The sequence below is a fragment of the Pipistrellus kuhlii genome, unplaced genomic scaffold (genome assembly GCF_014108245.1).
Source record: "Pipistrellus kuhlii isolate mPipKuh1 unplaced genomic scaffold, mPipKuh1.p scaffold_m20_p_9, whole genome shotgun sequence".
Classification (NCBI taxonomy): Eukaryota; Metazoa; Chordata; class Mammalia; order Chiroptera; family Vespertilionidae; genus Pipistrellus; species Pipistrellus kuhlii.
The window spans coordinates 45,708,302-45,730,543 of NW_023425595.1; the positions used below are offsets into that span (position 1 = coordinate 45,708,302).

At 38.2% G+C, this 22,242-nt stretch overlaps 1 protein-coding gene across 1 annotated transcript; it reads right to left on the reverse strand.

Moving 5' to 3' along the window:
* Window positions 1–6,539: 6,539 nt before the first annotated feature.
* Window positions 6,540–17,250, reverse strand: LOC118712539 (putative tripartite motif-containing protein 49B). Its single transcript, XM_045578150.1, has 8 exons — window positions 16,831–17,250; window positions 16,447–16,542; window positions 13,821–14,051; window positions 13,107–13,129; window positions 12,085–12,182; window positions 10,470–10,559; window positions 8,884–8,909; window positions 6,540–6,587 (listed from the first exon to the last, which is right to left on the reverse strand). The coding sequence occupies exons 1-8, from the start codon at window positions 17,248–17,250 to the stop codon at window positions 6,540–6,542; spliced, it is 1,032 nt and encodes a 343-aa protein (XP_045434106.1).
* Between the last annotated feature and the right edge of the window lie 4,992 nt (window positions 17,251–22,242).

A 22,242-nucleotide genomic window follows, 5' to 3' on the forward strand; every position in this document is an offset into this window, starting at 1 on the left:
AATAATAATAATAATAATAATAAAAAAAAAATTATAGCAACAAACAAAGCACTTCCTACATAACAGAACATAGTTAAAATATTTCCAAGTAAACACAGTAAAATACTTCCAAGGTTTTGGACATTTTCTATAGTTTATAATTAATGAAACAATCCATCCTATCTGTTTATAAATTAAAAATAAAATTCTTTTAGCTTACCTGCTTTCACCTATGTAGAAAAGTTTGTGTAATTAAAACTAAGTATACAGCCCAAGCCTTTTTGATGCAGTAGATTGAGCATTGGCTCGCAGACCAATGGGTCCTGCTTTCCCTTCTGGTCAAGGGCATTTACCTCGGTTGCAGGCTTCTCCCAGGCCAGGGCCCTGGTCTCGGGGTGTGCAGGAGGCAACCAACCAATGTGCTTCTCTGACATCGATGTTTCTCTCTGTCTTTTCCTCTCTCTCCAACTCTAAAAGTCAATAGAATAGCCCTAACTGATTTGGCTCAGTGGATAGAGCATCGGCCTCAGGACTGAAGGGTCCCAGGTTTGATTCCATTCAAGGGCATGTACCTTGGTTGCAGGCACATTCCCAGGTGGGGGTGTGCAGTAGGCAGCTGATCAATGGTTCTCTCTCTCTCATCGATGTTTCTAACTCTCTATCCCTCTCCCTTTCTTTCTGTAAAAAATTTAATAAAGATATATTTTTTAAAAAACACACCAATAATACATATTGGGAACTGAGCACACGCATTAAAAAAAAAATTAAATAAATAAAAATTAATGGGTTTGGTTCTTACAAGGGTATTTCTTGGATCACATGATCTCACATATCTAGAGGAAATAATGAACAGCATAACTGATGAACAAAAACAGACCCAGAGAAAGAGAAGCAGCGATCACAGACTCTCCAACCTCAGAGGGAAAGTAAGGGAGGGTGGGGGTAAGGAGGAGAGATCAACCAAAGGACTTGTGTGCATGCATATGGGCCTAGCCAGTGGCCATGGACTACAGGTGTGTGTGGGCATATGTGGGGAGGTGTTTGGGATGGCATAGGGGGATGAGGACATTTATGTGATACCATAATCGATAAAATTTTTAAAAATTTTAAAAAATCAATGGGAAATATCCTCAGGTAAGTATTTTAAAAACTAAAATAAATAAATAAATAACTATGTATGGAAAGTTTGATTTCACAGAAAAGTTTTCTATATGTATTATGGTAATTTTAAATTTATACTGAAGAGGTATAGAGAATGTGTGTATTCACAGTCACCAGGAGTAAACAAATGCACACAGCAGGGATGTGGCTTAGCACCTGTGGGAACATCAGCCAGCCCAACCAATAACAGCTCAGGAAGGGGTGTGATCATGTGCTAATCATTCCTTGAACATTGTTTAGAAGCAGTGACCCCTGGATTTAAATATGCTGACTATAGTTGTCGACATCTAGTATTTACTTATGTCAGCAAAATGTCTAGTGTTTTTTTCCAACATATAGCCTATTCACTAAAATGTTTTAAAAATGACAATAAATTAGTTAAAAATAACAACCTGTTAATTTAATTATAGGCAATTAATTGTTTAAAGCATTTCAAAATTAACAGGCTGTAGCCATAACTAGTTTGGCTCAGTAGATGAAGCATAGGCCTGTGGACTGAAGGGTCCCAGGTTTGATTCTGGACAAGGAAATATTTGTGGGTTGCTGGTCCAGTTTGAGACAAGCAGAAGGCAGCCAGTCTATGATTCTCATCATTGATGTTTCTCTCTCTCTCACTCTCCCTCTCTGAAAATCAATAAAAATATGTAAAAAACTAACAAGGTATTAACTTTCACATATGACATAGAGCCCAGAAACCTAATCTTTTAAATTCTAATTCTATTAAATCAAGGTCCACAAAATCAAGGGTTCACTGTAAAGTGATCTCATTTTACACTTTAAAAAGTTTATGTATTTTACAAAATGGCAGCTGTCACACACAAATAAACCCGGCCTCGGATGCATATGCTGAGTTATGTAAGGGATCTCCTGGAGGTTGGATGGCCTTCCACTGCCCCACTCCAGGGTCTCTTGATACAAAGGGTCCTTATGTGTTGGTTTAATTAAAAGCCTGACCCGCAAGCAGCAGTTATGAAGATAAATAGGTTTGGGCTCTTGAGTTTAAAATCAACCTAAGAGCCGGGACCGGTTTGGCTCAGTGGATAGAGCGTTGGCTTGTGGATTGAAAAGTCCTGGGTTCAATTCCGGGCAAGGGCATGTACTTTGGTTGGGGGCACATCCCCAGTAGGGGGTGTGCAAGAGGCAGCTGATCGATGATTCTCTCTCATCGATGTTTCTAACTCTCTATCCCTCTCTCTTCCTCTCTGTGAAAAATCAATAAAATATATTTTAAAAATAAATAAATAAATAAAATAATAAAATCAACCTAAGAACTTAGTGGTCACAGTTGCAGTCCTAGTCAGGGCACATGTCCTGGATGTAGGTTCAATCCCCAGTGTGGGGCATGCAGGAGGCAGCTGATCAATGATTATCAATCATCTCTGATATTTGTATCCCTCTCCCATTTCCTTCCTCTCTGAAATCAATAAAAATATTTTAGCTGAAACCGGTTTGGCTCAGTGAATAGAGCATCGGTCTGCAGACTGAAAGGTCCCAGGTTCGATTCTGGTCAAGAGCATGTACATTGGTTGTGGGCACATCCCCGGTAGGGGGTGTGCAGGAAGCAGCTAGTCGATGTTTCTCTCTCATCGACGTTTCTAGCTCTCTATCCCTCTCCCTTCCTCTCTGTGGAAAATCAATAAAATATATTTTTAAAAAATATTTTTAAAAAATCAACATAATGGATTTTGCTCCTATCTGCAAAATCCCTTCATCATGGTTCTTAATTAGATTAAGTAACCAAGAAAAGGTGTGGATAAGCTTCAAGATGGCTGCCCCTCAGTCCCATCATGCTCCTTCTGCTGGGCCAGCTTGGCAGTCAGAAAACATCCTTGATTAAATGCCATGATATTTAAGAAAAACAAATTCAGGTCCAGGTTACCATGCTATGGAGTGAATGTCCTACATAGATTTTCATAAACTCAGTGAATTGTTTATTATAGTAATATATTCCTCTGATTGTATTGGTAATAAGTTGAGATTTTTACTTCTAAGATCACTCACAAATTGCGAACCTGACTGACAGAATTGAGATTTTATTTTTAATTTAATATCATTCAGTATTGTGAGTTATGTGGCACTGGTTTGGCTTGTCATGTGCAATTATTTGTTTTAGAATATTAATACAACATATTCATTAAAAACACACAAAATATCATGGAATAAACCAGTAATTACAGAAAATTTTATATCTTCGGTTAATAATATGTGGTATATTTTATAAAATGATACCCCAGATTTCAGAACATTTAAGTTATTTTCTATTTGTTTATTTAGCTACTGAAAATGCTATGGAATTCATATGCTTCTGGAATATCCTTGTTTGTGAAAAATTCTATTGGAAACATTGCAGGAGATGCTGCTGTTGGATTAGATAATATGTGGATACAAGGTTTTGAAGTTACCACTGGGCTGTTCTGATACAGACTGAGATGGTCCTGCACTGGCTGGCTGACTGGGGCCTCTGAGCAGCTTTCCTAAACCACCCACTGAGTGAGAAGTGTGGTGAGGTGGACACAGCTCAGTCCCAAGGAAGGGGAGAGAGGGTTTACAGGGCTCCTGCAGCTCCCCAGGATCAGTAGCCAGAGCAGCTTCATCTATAAAACACCTATCATTCTTAAGGAAACAGTGTCCTTATAAAATAAGGACCATTGGGGTTGCAGCCAGAAGAGCTCAGCATGCAGGACAGCATTGCTACAGTTAGCGATGGTAGAGGGAACAGATCCGCAGCAGCATGGGAAAGGCAGGCACCAGGAGGAGAAAAAGGACCAAAACTCTTGATGGTGGTGGTGGTGGTGATGGTTGGCTTCAGAGGAGGACACACAATAGCTCTACCAGCAGCTCCACAGAGAAATGAAGCTCAGGTCCCTTTGCTGGAATCTGCAGTGGGAGGAGCCAGCATCAAGCATCCTCCTGTCTTGTCTCTAAGTGGCATGAGGCTATGGCTCCTGGCTGCAAAACCACCACAGGAAATTCTCCAGGGGTCAACCCGGGTTTGTGTCTCTTTCTTCTCAGCACTGTCACCTGCTACTGGGTGGTAGCTAAGGGTTTCATTGTCCTAGCCAGAGGTGGACCCGATTATTGAAAAAGGCCTCAACTAACTGAGAGGCTGTCTGTGGATAAGGACATTCATGATGGCTGTGTTTGGTGTTTACAGATAATAGAAAAATCAACTTTCAGTTAAAAACTGATACTGATTGGCACACTTTCAAATATTTTTATTATTTCTATTTTTCACAATAAAATTACTCTTTTTAGAAAACTAATGAGACTGAAAGTACCACACTGCTTTTCCTAGATTACATTAGCCTAAACACATGACCAAAACATGAAATAAACACCACCAGTGATGAGGAAGTTGAGAGCTTTCAGTTTATAGTGTTTATTTGTGTGTGATTTTATGGAAGCACAGATTGTACATTACAAATTAAGAATATAAAAATTTTTGAGGAAAACAAAAAGTTTTTCAGTAATAATAAAAACCACTATTGTATATTAAAGTTAAAATATGGTAAAAGCTTTTTATTTAAAACACCCATGTGTTCTTCACCTGCTAGCATTTCAAATGTGAGGGAAGAACCACAGCATATATTTAATGAAAGGAGTAATGAATAATGATATTTAGTTAAGAAGGTAAAAAATCTTAGTTGCATTAGCACATAATGCAAAATACATTACATATAATTGATTTAATTAAAGGGGGTTCTCTAATGTTATATTTCAGAGGGCTCAATGTTTCAGTTATATAAATATAACCTTATTTTCAATTTGAATATTCATATAACTAACAATTTTGGCAGAATGTCACTAGCTTGAAGAAAAAATAGAATTTATATATATATTTTAAAATGTAATAATTAAGACTAAATATTTGTTGAAGAATTTAATCAACAGTTTAATCATAGCTGTAGAGAGGATGAATTGGATGATAGGTGTAGGGAAATGACACAGGACTTCACAGATTAATAGAGGGAAAGCCAGGGAGGATATGGAGTTATGAAGATTATGCTATAGCATTAAGTACTTCATACATAGACAGTATAGCGTATGAATAAATATATCTCTAGACGGAGATACTAGGGAAGATGAGGAGAGTACTGGTCTGATCATTCTGCTAATTTCCATCTAGTAGAGAGTACGAATAACACTGATATATAACTGTGGTGAGAATTACAAGGAATGCATAGCACAGGTCATTAAGTAATATTGCTTCAAACTATGGATTATTAAAATGAGAGAAGAACACGTAGAATATAGTTAGCTGAAGAAAAATTAGAAAATTAATGCCAGGACCGGTTTGGCTCAATGGATAGAGCGTCGGCCTGTGGACTGAAGGGTCCCGAGTTTGATTTCGGGCAAGGGCATGTACGTTGGTTGCAGGCACATCCCCAGTATGGGGTGTGCAAGAGGCAGCTGATCGATGATTCTCTCTCATCGATGTTTCTAACTCTCTATTCCTCTCTCTTCCTCTCTGTAAAAAATATTAATAAAATATATTTTTAAAAAAAAGAAAAATTAGAAAATTATTTCTAAATTGCCATTGCTGTGCGTGCATGCATGTGTGTGTGTGTGTGTGTGTGTGTGTGCATTTTACATTTTTTCCATTGTGTCTCTACAACCATGTCTGTTTGGGAAGAGAATTAATGATGCTTTCTCTCTTACATTGAATTTTACCTTTCCAGACACCCTTGAGTGTAACTAGAGATGTCTAGTTATACTTCCTTATAACAGTTCACAAATAAATAAATGCATCATGGGTGATGGTTTTCCTAAACTGAGTAAAGCACAAACCAATACATATGTTTTGAAGGTTATCATATTTAATAATACAGTAAATAGATATTCATGATATAAAGGAAATTAAAAACAAAAACATATAACATATTTTTCTTATTTGATAGTGATCAGAAAAATGGCTTCCATAGATATTGGAGTTCCCAGAATATTGAAAAATTCCTAATAATAGAAGTGACTACAGCAAAAGATAGGCCTGAGACAGGAAGAGAAAGAGCAAGAGGAGATTCTACATATAATGGAACTTCGCTCTACGTTTACAAAGGTCACACTTCTATCTTCATAATCCAGGAATACCCCTACTCGACCAATAGGTTTGGGTATATATTGCAGTACAGGTGGGGAGGTGGTGAAGACATTGTGGTGCATATCTGTTTTAGCACAGCCAAGAAAATAAAATGCCTTATAGAAATGTATATTCTCCTGTACCCAATCATCACAGCAGACTCCTACAGCCCAATTCCAAGTATCTCCCACATCTATCTCCCAATAATGTCTCCCAGTGGTAAAAGTCTGAACACCCCAATCAAGAAAACACTCATATTGTGAGGTGATACATGGTTCATCTAGAGGACCACATCCAACATCTAGCTTTATCAAACTTCCATCTAGAAAGACATGTCCGTGAGTTCTTGCATGCCGTAGGATAATAATCTCTGCAAAAAGAAGAAGAAAAAAAAAATCGTGTGGACACATTGCAGATAAAAGTCCTGAGGCAAAATTTGCTCTTTCAAGATATTGCTTTATTATGAGGTCTCAGTAATATGAGCAATGTTGGTTGTCACATTTAATAAAGGACAGAGATAACCTATAATGTATAAAACAAACAGATCCCTAATAGAAATTTGGACATTTTTTGAAATTCAAATATTTAGGGTCAAATATAAGACTCATCTCACCCTGGCCAGTGTGACTCAATGGTCAGAGTGTTGGCTCACCAACTTAGGGTAAAGGGTTTGATTCCAATCCAGGGCACATTCTGGGTTGCAGGTTCCATCCCCTGCACCTGCATCTGCCTGGGTACATGGTGTCGCTCTCTCTCCCCTCCCTCCCTTTCACTGTCTCTAAAAATCAATGTAAAAAAAAAATATATCCTTAGTTCAGTGTTTGAGTCTTGACATATGAAGTAGGAGGTCAAGGTTCCATTGCTGGTCAGGGCACATGTCTGGGTTCTGGGCTTGATCCCCAGTAGGAGTCATGCAGGAGGCAGCTGATCAATAATTCTTTCTCATCATTGATGTTTCTATCTCACTGTTTCTCTCCAAGTCTCTCTTCAATAAATAAACAATAAATAAAAAATAAAAATAAATAAAAAATTGTGTGTTTCATTGGGTGAGGATTAAGAACAAAAAGACTCATGTCTCCAAGTTCACTTTTCATAGCAAAATGGCCAATACTAATATTCTTGGATTTGTTTTCCATTGTAAAAAATTAGAATCAGAAGAACATTTCTTCTAAATAATCACATCATCATTTTGGAAGGGATGTACAGATTTGGCATAAGTCAAACATTTTTCTAGATAAATTAATGAAAATCAAATTTATGTCCATTTTAGTAGTTTTTTAAAATGGTGTTTGAAAATCCCCTCACTAGTCCCTTTGTCCTCTGTCCCAACTCTGGGCTATCAGCATGTTGAGATTTAATATGTACCTCTTGAGATTATGAGTAAACTGAATTTTGGTGTGTTTTTACTTTGTTGTTTATAAAAATAACTAGAGGCCTGGTGTATAAAATTCATGCATGGGGGTGGGGGTGGGGAGGGGGTTGTCCCTCAGCTCAGCCTGCACATTCTCCAATCTGGGACGCCTCGAGAGATCGGGCCTAAATGGGCAGTCAGACATTCCTCTCACAATCCAGGACTGCTGGCTCCCAACCACTTGCCTGCCTGCCTGATCAACCCCTAAAAACTCCACTGCCAGTCTGATTGATGACTAACTGCTACACTGTTGGCCTGATTGCCCCTAACTACTCTTCCCTGCTGGTTTGGTCACCTCTAACTGCCCTCCCCTGCCTACCTGGTAGCCCCTAACTGTCCTTCCCTGCAGGCCTTGTTTTCCCCAACTGCCTTCCCCTTCTGGTCTGGTCACCCATAACTACTCTCCTTTCCTAGCCTGTTTGCCCATAACTTCCCTCCCCTACTGGCCTGGTCATCACTAACCTCCCTCCCTTACAGGCCTGGTCCCCTCCAACTGACCTCCCTGCAGGCCTGGTCACCCTAACTCCCCTCCCCTGCCAGCCATCTTGTGGTGGCCATTTGTGTCCACATGGGGGCAGCAATCTTTGACCACATGGGTTTGGCCATCTTGTGTGTTGGAGTGATGGTCATTTTGCATATTACTCTTTTATTAGATAGGATTCTTCTGTTAAATCTTTTTTTAAAATTTATTGTTTAATGTATTACAAATAGTAGTACATATATCTTTTTGTTCCTCATTGACCTCCCCTCTGCCTCCCCTACCCACCCTCATACTTGCCCTCACCCCCTTCCCCAGTAGCTTATGTCTACTAATTATGATTAAATGCATGTGTGCAAGTCCTTCAGTTGATCCCTTACCCACCCCCCCAACCCTCCCTTACCTTCCCCCTGTAGTTTGGCAGTCTGTTCAATGCTTCTTTGCCTCTATCTATTTTTGTTCAACAGTTTATAATGTTGTTTATATTACACATATGAGTGAGATCATGTGGTGTTTATCTTTCACTGACTGGCTTACTTCACTTAGCATAATGTTCTACAGTTCCATCCATGCTGTTGCAAATGTTAAGAATTCCTTCTTTTTACAGCAGTGTACTGAACAGATACTTGTCAAAAAATGAAACTAGACCATCAACTTACACCATACACAAAAATAAACTCAAAATGGATAAAGGACTTAAATGTAAAGTGGGAAACAAAAAAATTAAGAAGTTATAGGCAACAAAATAGCAGACATTTGTCATAGCAATATCTTTACCAATACAGCTCCTAGGCCAATGGACACTAAAGAGAAAATAAACAATGGGACTACATCAAAATAAAAAGCTTCTGCACAGCAAAAAAAATCATCAACAAAACAACAAGAAAGCCCACTGCATGGGAGAACATATTTTGCCAATGTTATCTCTGACAAGGGTTTAACCTCTAACATTTACAGGGAAATCATACAATTTAACCAAAGGAAGATAAGCAATCCAATCAAGAATGGGCAAAGGACCTAAACGCTTTTCAAAAAAGGATATTCTGAATGCCAAAAGACATGTTAAGACATGCTCAAAGTCACTAATCATCTGAGAGATGCAAATTAAAACATCAATGAGGTACCATCTCACACCTCTCAGAATGGTTATCATCAACAAACCTTCTGTTAACTCTTACATATTAATTTAAATCTTTACATTATATGACCATTGTAAAAAAAAATACAAGGGAACCAAATAAGATCCAGTATGTTATATATCATACAAAAAAACTGCTGTAAACATTTGAAAATTATATATAAAAAATAAGTGTAAGTCCATTAAAGCGCAGGTTCCCATCAAGACATGAAGGGGAATCCAAGATGATGGCATAGGTAAACACACCTAAACTGCAGCTGTGCACAACAATTTCAAAACTACAACTAAAAGACAAAATATCTATCACCCAGAGCCACAAGAAAGCTGGCTGAGTGGAAGTTCTACAACCATGCAGAAAGAGAGGGGAGCATTCAGTGCACAAAAGCTGAAAAACAGAGGTATGGGAGCATGCAATATGGGCTGGCAGTAGATCCCAGCTGGTGGTGGGCATTGCTTTCTTCAACCCGAAGGGGAGACACACAAGACCCAAACTTCTATGGAGAGAAGCTGGACTTTCTGCCATTGGGTTGGAAAGTGAGGGTGGCTGGCTTGCAGAGCTGCATGGAGAAATAATTGTTTCCTGCACTGGGGTGCAAGACTCGGGGACACAGTCAGAGGCGCAGGACAGCTCACTGCTAGCCATTGCTGTTTGCCATGCCCTAGCCTAGTGACTTCCTGAGATTTCTCCCCACACAATCTACAAACACACCCGAGCTCCAAGCAGCAGCTTTTGCATATGAATGGCCTTCACTATTGCTGCTAACTTCCAAGCCAGTTCAGACAGCTCCATAATATACAAATCCCAAGAAGGAAGGAGAGGATTGGAGATCTTGTTATAGCTCCTGCAGGGTGACCTCAGACAGTAGCTGACCTGCACCACATTGGAGATCCAGAAGCCAGTGAACCTACTGGTCAGTGTGAGACACAGATTTCAACTTCTCAAATCCATAATTGACACATTCAAGAGGCATACTCAGTGAGCACCAAAGCCACACTGAAACAAGTCCCGCACCATAAGCTTGTCTCCAGCACAGCAGTTCTTCCATTATAAACACAGCGGGTCCCCATAGCCATTGTCCTGTAGGACAATTCCTCCCAGCATACCAACAACAATCAAGGCTTAACTATTCCAAGACTTTGCCTTCAGCCCACAAAGGGGTGTACCAAGACCGACTACCTCGGGTGATTGGGGAGGCTGAGCTACTGGCCCCTGTGGGTCACCTACCACATAAGGCCACTCCATCAACACAGTGAAGCATCCAAAATGCAGAGATACAGCGACATGTTGTGAAAGGGGGCAATGGAGGAAAGCAAACTACGGGATGACATGGAGTTTAGGACCATATTTATAAGGTTACTCAAGAACCTTCTAAAAACTGCTGAGAAACTTGATGACATCTTCAAGAACCTTAATGAGAATGCCCCCCCCCAAAAAAAAATGGAAAAAGACCAGTCAGAAATTAAGACTACACTGTCTGAAATAAAGAATCTACAGAAACTCAACTGTAAATCAATGTACCCCAAGAATCAAACCAAAGATCTGAAATACGAGAAAACAAAAAATACCCAACCAGAAAAACAAAATGAAAAATGGATCCAAAAATATGAAGATAATGTAAGGAGCCGCTGGACAACTTTAAGCGTACCAACATCCAAATTTTTGGAGTGCTAGAAGAAGAGAGAGAGCAAAATATTGAAAACCTACAAGAAGAAATAATTACAGAAAACTTCCCCCACCTGGTGAAAGAAATAGACTTACAAGGACAAAAAACGCACAGAATTTCAAACAAGAGGAACCCAAAGAGGATCACAACAAGACACATCATAATTAAAACGACAAGGGCAAAAGACAAAGAGAGAATCTTATAAGCAGCAAGAGAAAAACAGTTAGTTACCTACAAGGGAGTACCCACACGAATGTCAGCTGATTTCTCAACAGAAACTATGCAAGCCAGAAAGGAGTGGCAAGAAATATTCAAAGTGATGAACAGAAAGAACCTACAACCAAGATTGCTCTACCCAGCAAAGCTATCATTCAGAATTGAAGGTCAGACAAAGAGCTTCACAGACAAGAAAAAGCTAAAGCAGTTCATTACCACCAAACCAGGATTACATGAAATGTTGAAGGGTATTCTTTAAGAAGAAAAAGAAGAAAAAGGCAAAGATAAAAACCACGAACAAAAAGACAACAAATACATACCTACCAACAAGTAAATCTAAAAATCAAGTGAACAAAAAGTCTGAGGAACAGAATGGACTGGTGAAAATAATGGAATCAGGGACATATTAAGGGAGTGGACTGACAGTTCTCAGGGGGGCAGGGGTCTGAGGGGTTTGGGAAAAGATTGGACAAAATTCTTATACCTCTGGATGAAGACAGTAGTGGGGGGTAAGGGCATGGGGTGGGGTGGGGAATTGGGCAGAGGGGAGCTATGGGGATTTAAAAACAAAAAAAAGGAACACCTGTAATAATCTGAACAATAAAGATTTATTTTTTTTAAAAGAAGAAATGTACAGTTTTGCTCATAAAAATAGATAATTAACCTTAAATCTGAACATTATTCCATTTATTAAGCTGCTCATTTCTGACATAATTCCTTTATGTGTAGGAAACTCACTATTTATGAGTCTGAATCATATTCTTGTTTTTCACTACCTTTCACTCTTGGTATTATAAATTTGACTGTAAAGACATGATCCCTAACGAAATGATTATACAGCCAAATGATCTACTTATGTCTGGAAATAGTGACACACTTAATAATAGAGGGCAGATTACCTGCATGGTCCTAACAACACATGATAGATAATGGGAATATTTCCCATGGGCCTGCACTTACCTTTGAACAATTTGAACCTTGCAATCATCCCTGGGATGGTCACTGCAGTGAGCTCTGCTTTCACAGGCTGGGGCATGTGCTCACACACTGCCTCACTCCTGCAAGAAGGAAGAGGAAGATACTGTTTACAGTCAATAAACAAAACCACTATTTTCATGTATAAGATACTTCAATAGAATTATTTAAATCCATTAATTTGAATAATTAGTAGACTTAAATAAATCCACTTTGCCAAATAATTCTTCTTCATAGTTTCTTAATTTTCAAGTCTAACGGAAAGTCCATTTGAACCAGAATTCATTCTAACCCTTTCTCATCTTGTCCAGGAATTTGTAAAGATCCTGAGTCTCTTATGTCCTTGAGGATATTCAAGAGGGAAATTCTGGATCCCACTGACATGCTCTCCATCTGGAAATGATGGGGTTCTCTGAAAACTAGTTGGCCTATTGCACACTCTCAACATAGAGGCTGTGAAACTTTTCCCAGACAGGGGGATCTGCTTCCCTAGGCAAGTGGTTCTAGGGGCCTCACATCATTCTCTTAGAGAATTTGTTTCATCTGTTTTTCAGGACTGTCAACTTCTATGAATAGAAAAACAAACCACCAGGTCTTTCTCACTGTGGGGAATTTATTTTACCCTAGCACCTCAGAGTCCACTAGCTCTGACTCTAAGGTATTTGACTTTCTCATCACTCTGAAAACTTAGCACCTTTTCCTTTGTATATGTAGGATTTTGAGAACTAAAAAAGATATTGGGAATGAAGGGGTTTCCTTAATTCAGTTTTTTTTTTTTTTGGGGGGGGGTGTTGTTCTTTGCAATTTGTCCATAGAAACTGCTGAATGCAATCACTCAGTATCGCAATGAAAAGAGACATCTACATGCAGTTGGGGAGGGGAATTATAGATACAGAAAAAAAAAAATTCAAACAAGATCCCAGTAAGTTCTGCCTTCCTTTAGCATATCTTGCCTGATGTCTATAAAAACTGAAAGAGCACCAGCTGGTATCAAGGTACAGACTTACCTGTGCAATATGTCTCCAAAATTCTGTGGAGAAAAATAGAAAGTTTAGTGCTTTTTACCAATGACTCTTCCATTAGGTCCAGTGGGAGATTATTTTTTTCATTTAGTTTTTTATCTTATTTTTTGCTCTTTTGCTTATTTATTTTTTGCTCAATCCCTCCAGCACCCTGGTGGGAAATTTTGAGATAGTGCCAGAAGTAATTATTTCCTTACTCCGTTTCTTCCTATGAAACATATCTATTTACTCCCTCTCGTTTACCATATTGCCCTAAACTCATGTTCTGCTGGAGACTGATTCCTAGAGACTTTCCATAGACAGGCAAGGGGGGAAGGGGGCTGGGGAGTCCCTGTGTGCTGCTGTAACCATGATTAAGTATCAGTGTCTTGTCTATTTCTAATTTGGGTGCACCCAAAAATGACAGCAATGTAAGTGTAGATCCCCAAATCTCCCCATATTGCCATGTCTATAATTAGCCTCAATATCAATAACCCCCCTACTATTTTGTGCATTTTCACAAAACCAAAATATATCATTGACTTTTAGAGGGGGGAATCTGGATCTTTAGTTTGTAGGTTTCATTGAGGAGCAATACCCTCCCAACAAAGCAAATGAAAACAGGTTTTTGGAAAGAAATGACATAAAAGAGGAGATGGATTTCTGCTGAAGGAATGCCAGTGCACATGAATGTTCAACACCCCACCTCTGAGCTCTTACCAGGAGCAGCTCTACACCTGGTTTATGGCACATTTCCTTCAGCTCTGTATACATTCCTCTTAAAAGCTCCGTCTTGTGTGCCATCCTGGCTTCACTATCCTTGAGTTGGTAAAAAATCTTCTTGCCTTCCCTTTGCAACATCTCTAAGTAATGTAGCTGTTCCAAATAGTAAGATGGAGGCAAATTATCATATTCAGCTCTGATCCCTTCCCTCTTTGAATTCACATAAATCTGCAATGACATGAAGTTAGTCAAAACATGAACCCTTTCATTCATCTCCTACTGAATCTCATTGCCTTATGAAGATCAATTATATTTAACTTTTACCCCTCAATCTTGTCTAGTCTCAGAGTCCACATTTTCTCATTCCTCTTCCATATATTTTAATTTTTTTTAATATATTTTATTGGTTTTTTAAAGAGAGGAAGAGAGAGGAATAGAGAGTTAGAAACATCGATGAGAGAGAATCATCGATCAGCTGCCTCTTGCACACCCCTCCTGGGGATGTGCCCACAACCAAGATACATGCCCTTTACAGGAATCGAACCCAGGACCTTTCAGTCCGCAGGCCAAAGTTCTATCCACTGAGCCAAACTGGTTTCGCCTTCCATATATTATATTTTTAAACACCAATTATATCCAATTCATTCATAATTTATCCTTTGATAATATAATCATAAAAAAAGACAAATGTGTAATTACTATCTTCCAGGCAATATGTGTGAGAAGGCAACACAGTTCATTTATAATACATTCAGTTTAAATTTATATTAATTGGATTAGGGATTCTCTATTTAGTCTGATTCCTGAAATTTGAAGATTATTTCAGCTTATTTTACATGCTGTGACCTCAGACTGATATGCTTATCCGTTGCATTTCATCCAGCTTAATCCTATCCTGAGGAGGTTTCATTGACAATCTGACTCCCATTATATCTTTGATTTTTAGTTCCTTTCATTCTCTTTATATTTCACTCTGATGCCCCCTCTGATCTGTAAGGCTTTTCAAGTGCTCCCCATATATTCACCTGTGCTATTTTCTCCATCTAGAATACTCTCTCTACATGTTTGCCATCCTCTTCAGAGATCTTTTTCATAAGGTGAAATTTTCAGTGAGGTCTTCTCTGATTATTTATCCTATTTAGAACTCAAACCCTCATCTGCAGTCCCTACTTGCCTGCACTCCTCTTTCTCCTTACTGTTTTATTATTCTACAAAGAACTTATTACTCATTATGTATTATACCTATATACATGTTGACCATTCACCCTTTGATTTAGAGCACATGTGTCAAACACAAGGCCCGCGGGCCAAATCCGTCCCGCCAGGCCTTGCAATGTGGCCCGCACCGCGCTGTCATCACTGCACTCCGCTGCGTTTCCATCACAATGACAGTTTATGACTGTTCAGTAAACCATTCAGCCCGCGATTTAGGCTGGATTTTAGGTTTTGGCCCCTTCTCTGAGTTCGACACCCCTAATAAGTTTTTCAGTGCAAGGGTAGTTTCTACTTTGCTGACTTCTCCATTTTCTATATCAATATTTGATACAGACAAGGTGCTTATGAAATATGTGTTGAGTGAATTCATATTAGTTATCATACCTTCAAGATAACCATCCATATTGAGGAAATCAGTTATTCTTAAATTCTCTTAAAGTGTTCAAAGGTCTCCCTCTATTTAGATACCAGCATCTATATTTGGCATATTTATTTATATCCCTCATATCTTGTCACTTTTCTCCTCAGACATTATATATTACTAGAGGCCCATTGAATTAATGCACGGGTGGAGTTCCTAGGCCTGGCTAGTGATAGGGGCCAATTAGGGGAGCTGGCCAGTAGGTGGGAGGAACTGTGGGAGGTTTGCAACCTCCTTCCCATCAGGGTTGATTATGGGGGTCTGCCTGGATTTGGGGAGGAACCACAGGTTGTTTACCAACTGGAGGTAGGGACCACAGGAGGCTGGCCAGCCACAGGAGGTTGTCTATAGGAGCACAATGACCATCAGCAGGCAGTTCCTACATTAAGCATCTTCCTTTTGGTGGTCAGTGGGCCTGATAGCCATAGGACGACTGGTCATTTAGTTGTTCGGTCGTTCAGTTTCTTATTTGTTTAAAAATATAGATTTAAATTTAATTACTTGGTATAAATTCAGGGTTCCCCTGGATTGGATTAGATATTAGATATTCTCTCTGAAATTTTCCATCTGTTTTCAAATACTACTTTTCCAACAGTATTCACATTAATGTTTATACTGCCTCAGATGCTTCACTTAAATTTTCAATGGCTGCCAAATGTCTCCTAAGCCCAGAATTTACCCCCTCCCTCCACATATGGCACACTGTGAAATGTCCCAGTCTGTTGTGATTCTTGGTGTAGAAGTGATAAATATTGTTAATCCTTGGAACAAATCAGCATGCTTTGTATGACAACTGTCATTTTGTTAGAAACCCTGACTAAGAGCCCAACTATCTGTCTATAGAGGGAAAATACCCTTTTTCTGTTGATCATACTCCCATATTGAATCCCCGAAAATACTATAGTTTCAGAGGAAGTTACTATTTTAAAGTTACTCATCCAACTACCCCAAGTTCATGCTGCAGGTTGGAGAAATGCAAATACCAACCTCCCAAGATCTGACTGTGACAGTTTCTACATTCAGCTTTCTGTTACTTTTACAGTAATTCTCCCATAAAGAGGACATTGTCCTGAGGAGTTTCTCCTGCAAAAGATGCACAAGGGTTAATTAGATCCAATGAAGAGGAGAATGTAACATTTAGCCCTCATAAAAGGAGAGCCCCCAGAGTGATAAATCAGAGCCATTGAAAATCATGGAGTTCCCTTGTTTACATCACATATTTGTGAAAACTGTGAGGCCTTATACTAAGGAAGTCTAGGGCAGAAATTCTGAAAGGAACACCTGGATGGAGTAATCCTATCCTCAAGGAAACAGACCCACAGGAATTTCACAGCCACTTTATAGAAGTGGGTCCTCGGGGGCATCACTTACCCTGAGTTGCTCAACTGCCTCTTCTGCTGAACAGTGTCTGTGAGCCTCATGCTCCTGGGAGGTAGAGCAGTGCAAACAGAGCAGGCTCCTCTGGTCCTCACAGAAGATCTGCTTTGCCTCCATGTGTATCCCACACCTATTGTCCCTAGAGCACAGGAACTGCCTCAGATGGGCTCGTCGGACAACGAGAACCATTTCCTTGAGGATGACATTTGTGCCAAAGTTTCTCAGGAATAAATTCTGTATTTCTTCCTGACATTCAGAACTGTGAGCAAGAACTGTATTGTCTGGCCAGCTGAGGTAGAAACAGGGCCTGCAAATGCTGTGCCCATTGTCTGTGGTGATGGGGTCTAAGAAGTAGTTCCTGCAATCGAGGCAGATGAGTTCATTCTGGAAGATTTGCAAGATGCTGGGATCCATGTTTCTGGGAAGAATTAGAAACAGTTCATTTCTGGGCCTGGTTTGGTGAGAGGATTCTGAACAGTTATATGAGGGTAGTGATCTCCATATGTTTTTCTCTTTGCAATACTCACTAAAGCAAACAAACTATGCCATGACACAGATGAAAATCTGGAGCCCAGAAAGAGTCCTTGGGCTTTACCACAGACAAGGTTCTCAATAGATGGCTCACATAATCCTACACATTCAGTTCCTAGTCCTTCTCCAAATACAAATGTGTGCAAGAATCCATTTCCAGGACATGGGATATAGCATTTTATTATTGGTTTTAATTGTTCTAAATCAATCAGAATTGTCCCCATTCTTGTTTTCAATAACTTGTTAGTTATTGAAATATCACAAGTTATTTGTGATATTTATTCCACAAATCTTTTTAGCCAATTAATAGAAGAAGGAGATGGCCAAAATTGTTCTATGAAATGACTTGAGAGAAAAGCTCAAAAAAACTTACCTCTCTCCTTTAAAACAAAGAAATAAGGAAACCAACAACCACAAATTGAACCAATGGAGATTCATTAGAAAAGAAATTATTAAAGAAATAGGCCTTTTTTGAATTATTGAGGATTAAATTAACTTCTGTTTAAATTCTTAACTGAAATATTTTTAAACTGTACATATATTATTACTATACAACAGTAAAGTGAATGTTCTATAAGTATTATTCTCTATAATGTTCTATAATTCATATTTCTGGTATAGAAATATAGGCTAAAAGTTTAAATAAACATTTTTGTTTTTGTTTTTAACTTTAAAAAGTAGATTAATTTTAAACTAAAATATATTTAATCATCTACAGCTACAAACTTTACTGTCACAGTACTAGAAGTAGACTTTTCATTTTTTTTTCTCTTGGAAGTATCTTTTATTTTGTTTTGTTTCCTTAATCCTCACCCCAGTATATTTTTCCATTGATTTTTAGAGATAGAGAAACATGGATGTTAGAGAAACCCATTGATTGGTTGCCTCATGCGCATGCCCACAACAGTGCGGGTGACTGAGTCATGCCCTTGACCAGAATTAAACCTAGGCCCTTCAGTCCATGGGCCAACATTCTATCCACAAAGCCAAACCTGTTAAGGTGACTTTTCATTTCTGAGTATGATGAAAGTAAAAAGATCAGACTTGTCAATTAAGTTCAGAGTCCAATCAGAGTTTACTGGAACTTTTTCATACTTTAAGTAGATGTACTGTAAAATCAATAAAAAAAATTTTTTTTTAAATAAATAAATAATAAATTAAATAAAAATAAAATAAATGTTTCAGTGAGCCTTCTAATTTCCCTTAGATCTATATCCCTATTTTAAAAAATATATATTATATTGACTTTTTACAGAAAAGAAGGGAGATGGATAGAGAGTTAGAAACATCAATGAGAGAGAGAAACATAGATCAGCTGCCTCCTACACACGCCCTACTGGAGATATACCCACAACCAAGGTACATGCCCTTGACTAGAATAAAATTTTGGACCCTACAATCTGCAAGCTGATGCTCTATCCACTGAGCCAAACCACTGAGGAGCCTAGTCATTTTCTTAGTAACTTAAAGTCAGGTATAAAAGTTAATAATTATAAAAGGACAGCACTTATATTATTCAACAATAAGATATTTATAATACTCTCATTACATATATGCATATGTGTAAATATATGAAGTCCATATGTTCACTACTCAGCCATACCTATAGCACCAAACACTGGATCTTTTAGATACTTTGCTATAAAATTATATGATATTTGGCAACTACCTTCTGAGGCATAACAATACATTAAACAACCACAAGATATACAAAATAGCAGAAGATTATACCTTGATGATTCATAAAAATGAATATAGTAAGAATATGAGTTAAAAATAGTATAATTTAGTAGATTAAAGATAAAATATATAAAAATAAAGATAAAATACCTAAATAGAAGGTATTTCCTTGACTTACCTTCACTCACTCCTAGATTCTGTAAAAAACTAATTTTGTGAAACACACCTCAAGCTGAAGAGCTCACTGGTTGCAGTAGTCTCTGCACAGGGCAATCTGTCTCCTTAAAAAATGAATTTGTATTATGTAGGTCATTTTACTAAATCTTTGAAGATCACTTCTTCTTCTTCTTCTTCTTCTTCTTATTATTATTATTATTATTATTTTGTTAATCCTCACCAAAGGATATTTTTTTTCCATTGAATTTTAGAGAGAGTAGGGAGGGGAAGAGTCTCAGAGAAAGATACATAGATATGAGAGAGACACATTAATTGATTGACTCCTGCATGGACCCAGACTAGGGCCAAACTGCAACTGAAGTAAGCTCCTTGACCATAATAGAACACAAGACACTCTAATCAAATGGTCATTTCTCCAACCACCGAGTAAATATGCTAGGTCCACACCCACCTCCTTAGATTGTAACTCTCAGGTATGTAGCAAGATGACAATAGGAGTTCATTTTCTATTAACAAATCAATTTTGGCCCATTGATTAAATTGATATCCAGCTTAGTTTTTAAAAACAACTCTCTGAATGATACATCTAAAAAAATGCTATCATAGTAGACAGATGCTCAATAATTACCTAAGATTTATTTAATATTATTTACTAACATTTATTGATTTTTTGTGTGTGTAAGTGGCAGGCATTTTTTAAAGGGATCCTCTAATCCACAAGTAGGGAAAGTCCTGCCTGAGGTCCATATAAGGCTGTAAAAGCAAAAATCCCATTCATGTTCTGCAAAGTGGCACAAATACTTTACTAGCAAGTACTGAAGCATTATTCCCTGTGGAAATGCAGAGTTAGTCTCCTTCCAGCCTCTGGTCATAGTATGCCCATCCATTTGTTAGTACATAACCTTGGTTTAAGGACATCTTAGTTATTATATATTATGTATATATTAATATTGAATTCATGGCCAACAGCATTAGAGCTCATTCTTTAAGGATGCTTATCTAACAGATACATTTTCTCCATAAAGCATAGCTGAGTGCTTTGGCACTAAGACTGGGGGCCATTTTAAACAGTAATGTCACCAACAAACAGCACCAAAATGCCAAAAACTTGGCATAATATACCCTGAAAAAGACACTGTATGAGCGTCTCCTAATTCAAATTCTGTTTGAAACTTTCAACTGGCAGAACTAAATTTCTCCTTCTCAGTGCAAGTCCAAGAATGGCTAAGAAAACACCATTAGTATTAGTTATAGCACTACAAAATAAGTTTTAGTAACTAAGCAAATTTGCAACTATAGAACTTGCAAATAAAGAGGAAGGACTGTCAGTATTTTTCTTGGTATGCTATATCTATGAGTTTTTATATGAAAATGAAATAAAAGAAGGAAATTTGAGAAGGGGCCATCTAATATTTTCTGTTTTAAAATACATTTTTTATTGATTTTCAAAAAGAGAGGAAGTCAGGGAGGGAGAGAGAGAAACATTTCCTGGCTGGCTCCTCCACACCCCCTACCTGATATTGAGCCAGAAACCCTGACACATCTGTGAATGAAATCAGAAACCTTTTGGTGCATGGAATGATGCCCAACCAACTGAACCACACTGGGCAGGACCTAATATTTCCCAGATAAGAATTCTTTGCCAATGGACCACAAGTTTTATGGTCAAGACTGTCACAACAGTGAAGAAGGATCTATCTATCAACCCCAGAAGCAAAACAAGTAATATGGATCCATGTATAGATTCATTACAAAGATCTGGCTTACAGGATCATAGGGGCTAGGTAAGCAAGTGTGAGATCTGTGGTGGAGTAAGTCAGGACAAGAAATCACCAGCAGGGTGGAACCTTGGGACAAAGCATTTGTCACTGTCAGTGAGGTGTTTCTGGAGCAATACAGACCGATTTGATGTTTGGAGTGTTGTTCAAGGATTGTCTATGCCTTTCCTTAAAGCACATGTGTTAAACACAAGGCCCGCGGGCCAAATCCGTCCCGCCAGGCCTTGCAATGTGGCCCGCACCGCGCTGTCATCACTGCACTCCGCTGCGTTTCCATCACAATGACAGTTTATGACTGTTCAGTAAACCAATCGGCCCGCGATTTAGGCTGGATTTTAGGTTTTGGCCCCTTCTCTGATTGAGTTCGACACCCCTACCTTAAAGGGCTTTCACTGATGAAGTCATGACTTGAGAATTTCATTAGCTCACAGTCAAAATAAGGAACTTCAGTTACACCTGCTGTCTCCTCACAGCATCAAGTAGTTTAGCCTTTAATTGAATAACTAGGCAAGAAGTATGTGTGTTAAAAAAAAAGGTTGCTGCCCTCATTTTTGTCCTTGTAGTTCTCCCTAACCAAGTTGGCATATCAAAAAGCTATCGTAAGTTGATATGACCTTAAATTTAAGAAATATAAGAATAGGTCTCCTTGTTCCATTCTAGGTTTACTATGGCAAACCATCCACAGAGTAAATGCCCTGGATGTATGTATCTTTTTTAAAACAATACATTGATGATGTTAATTAGTATTTCTGATTACATTAGCAATAAATTAAAATTTTGGCCTCTAAGCTCATTCACTGTGATCTTGATTGATCACAGTGAGAGGTTTTGTTTTTTCGTTTGTGTTATTTTTACTTTCATATCATTCAGTACTATGGATTTTCTATGCATGTTGAAGCAAACATTTGCTTTAGATTAATAAAACCCTTTAGTTAAAATCATACAAGATATTAGACTAAACAAATAACTATAGAATATTGTCAGTTGAATTAAGACTAAATACATGTAGTATATATCATTAACTGGCAACCTATATTTCAGAAGATTCATTTCCTATTTATTTATTTATTAAGCTACTGAAAATACACAAAATGCATCCTTAATGCATATTCTTGTTTGTGGAAAATTCTATTGGAAAGATCACTAAAGGTGATATAGCTGGGTTAAAGGGTATGTGGGAAGGCCACTGGACTATCCTGAATTTAACTTTAAGTCAGAAAACTCTGTTTCTTAAGAAATA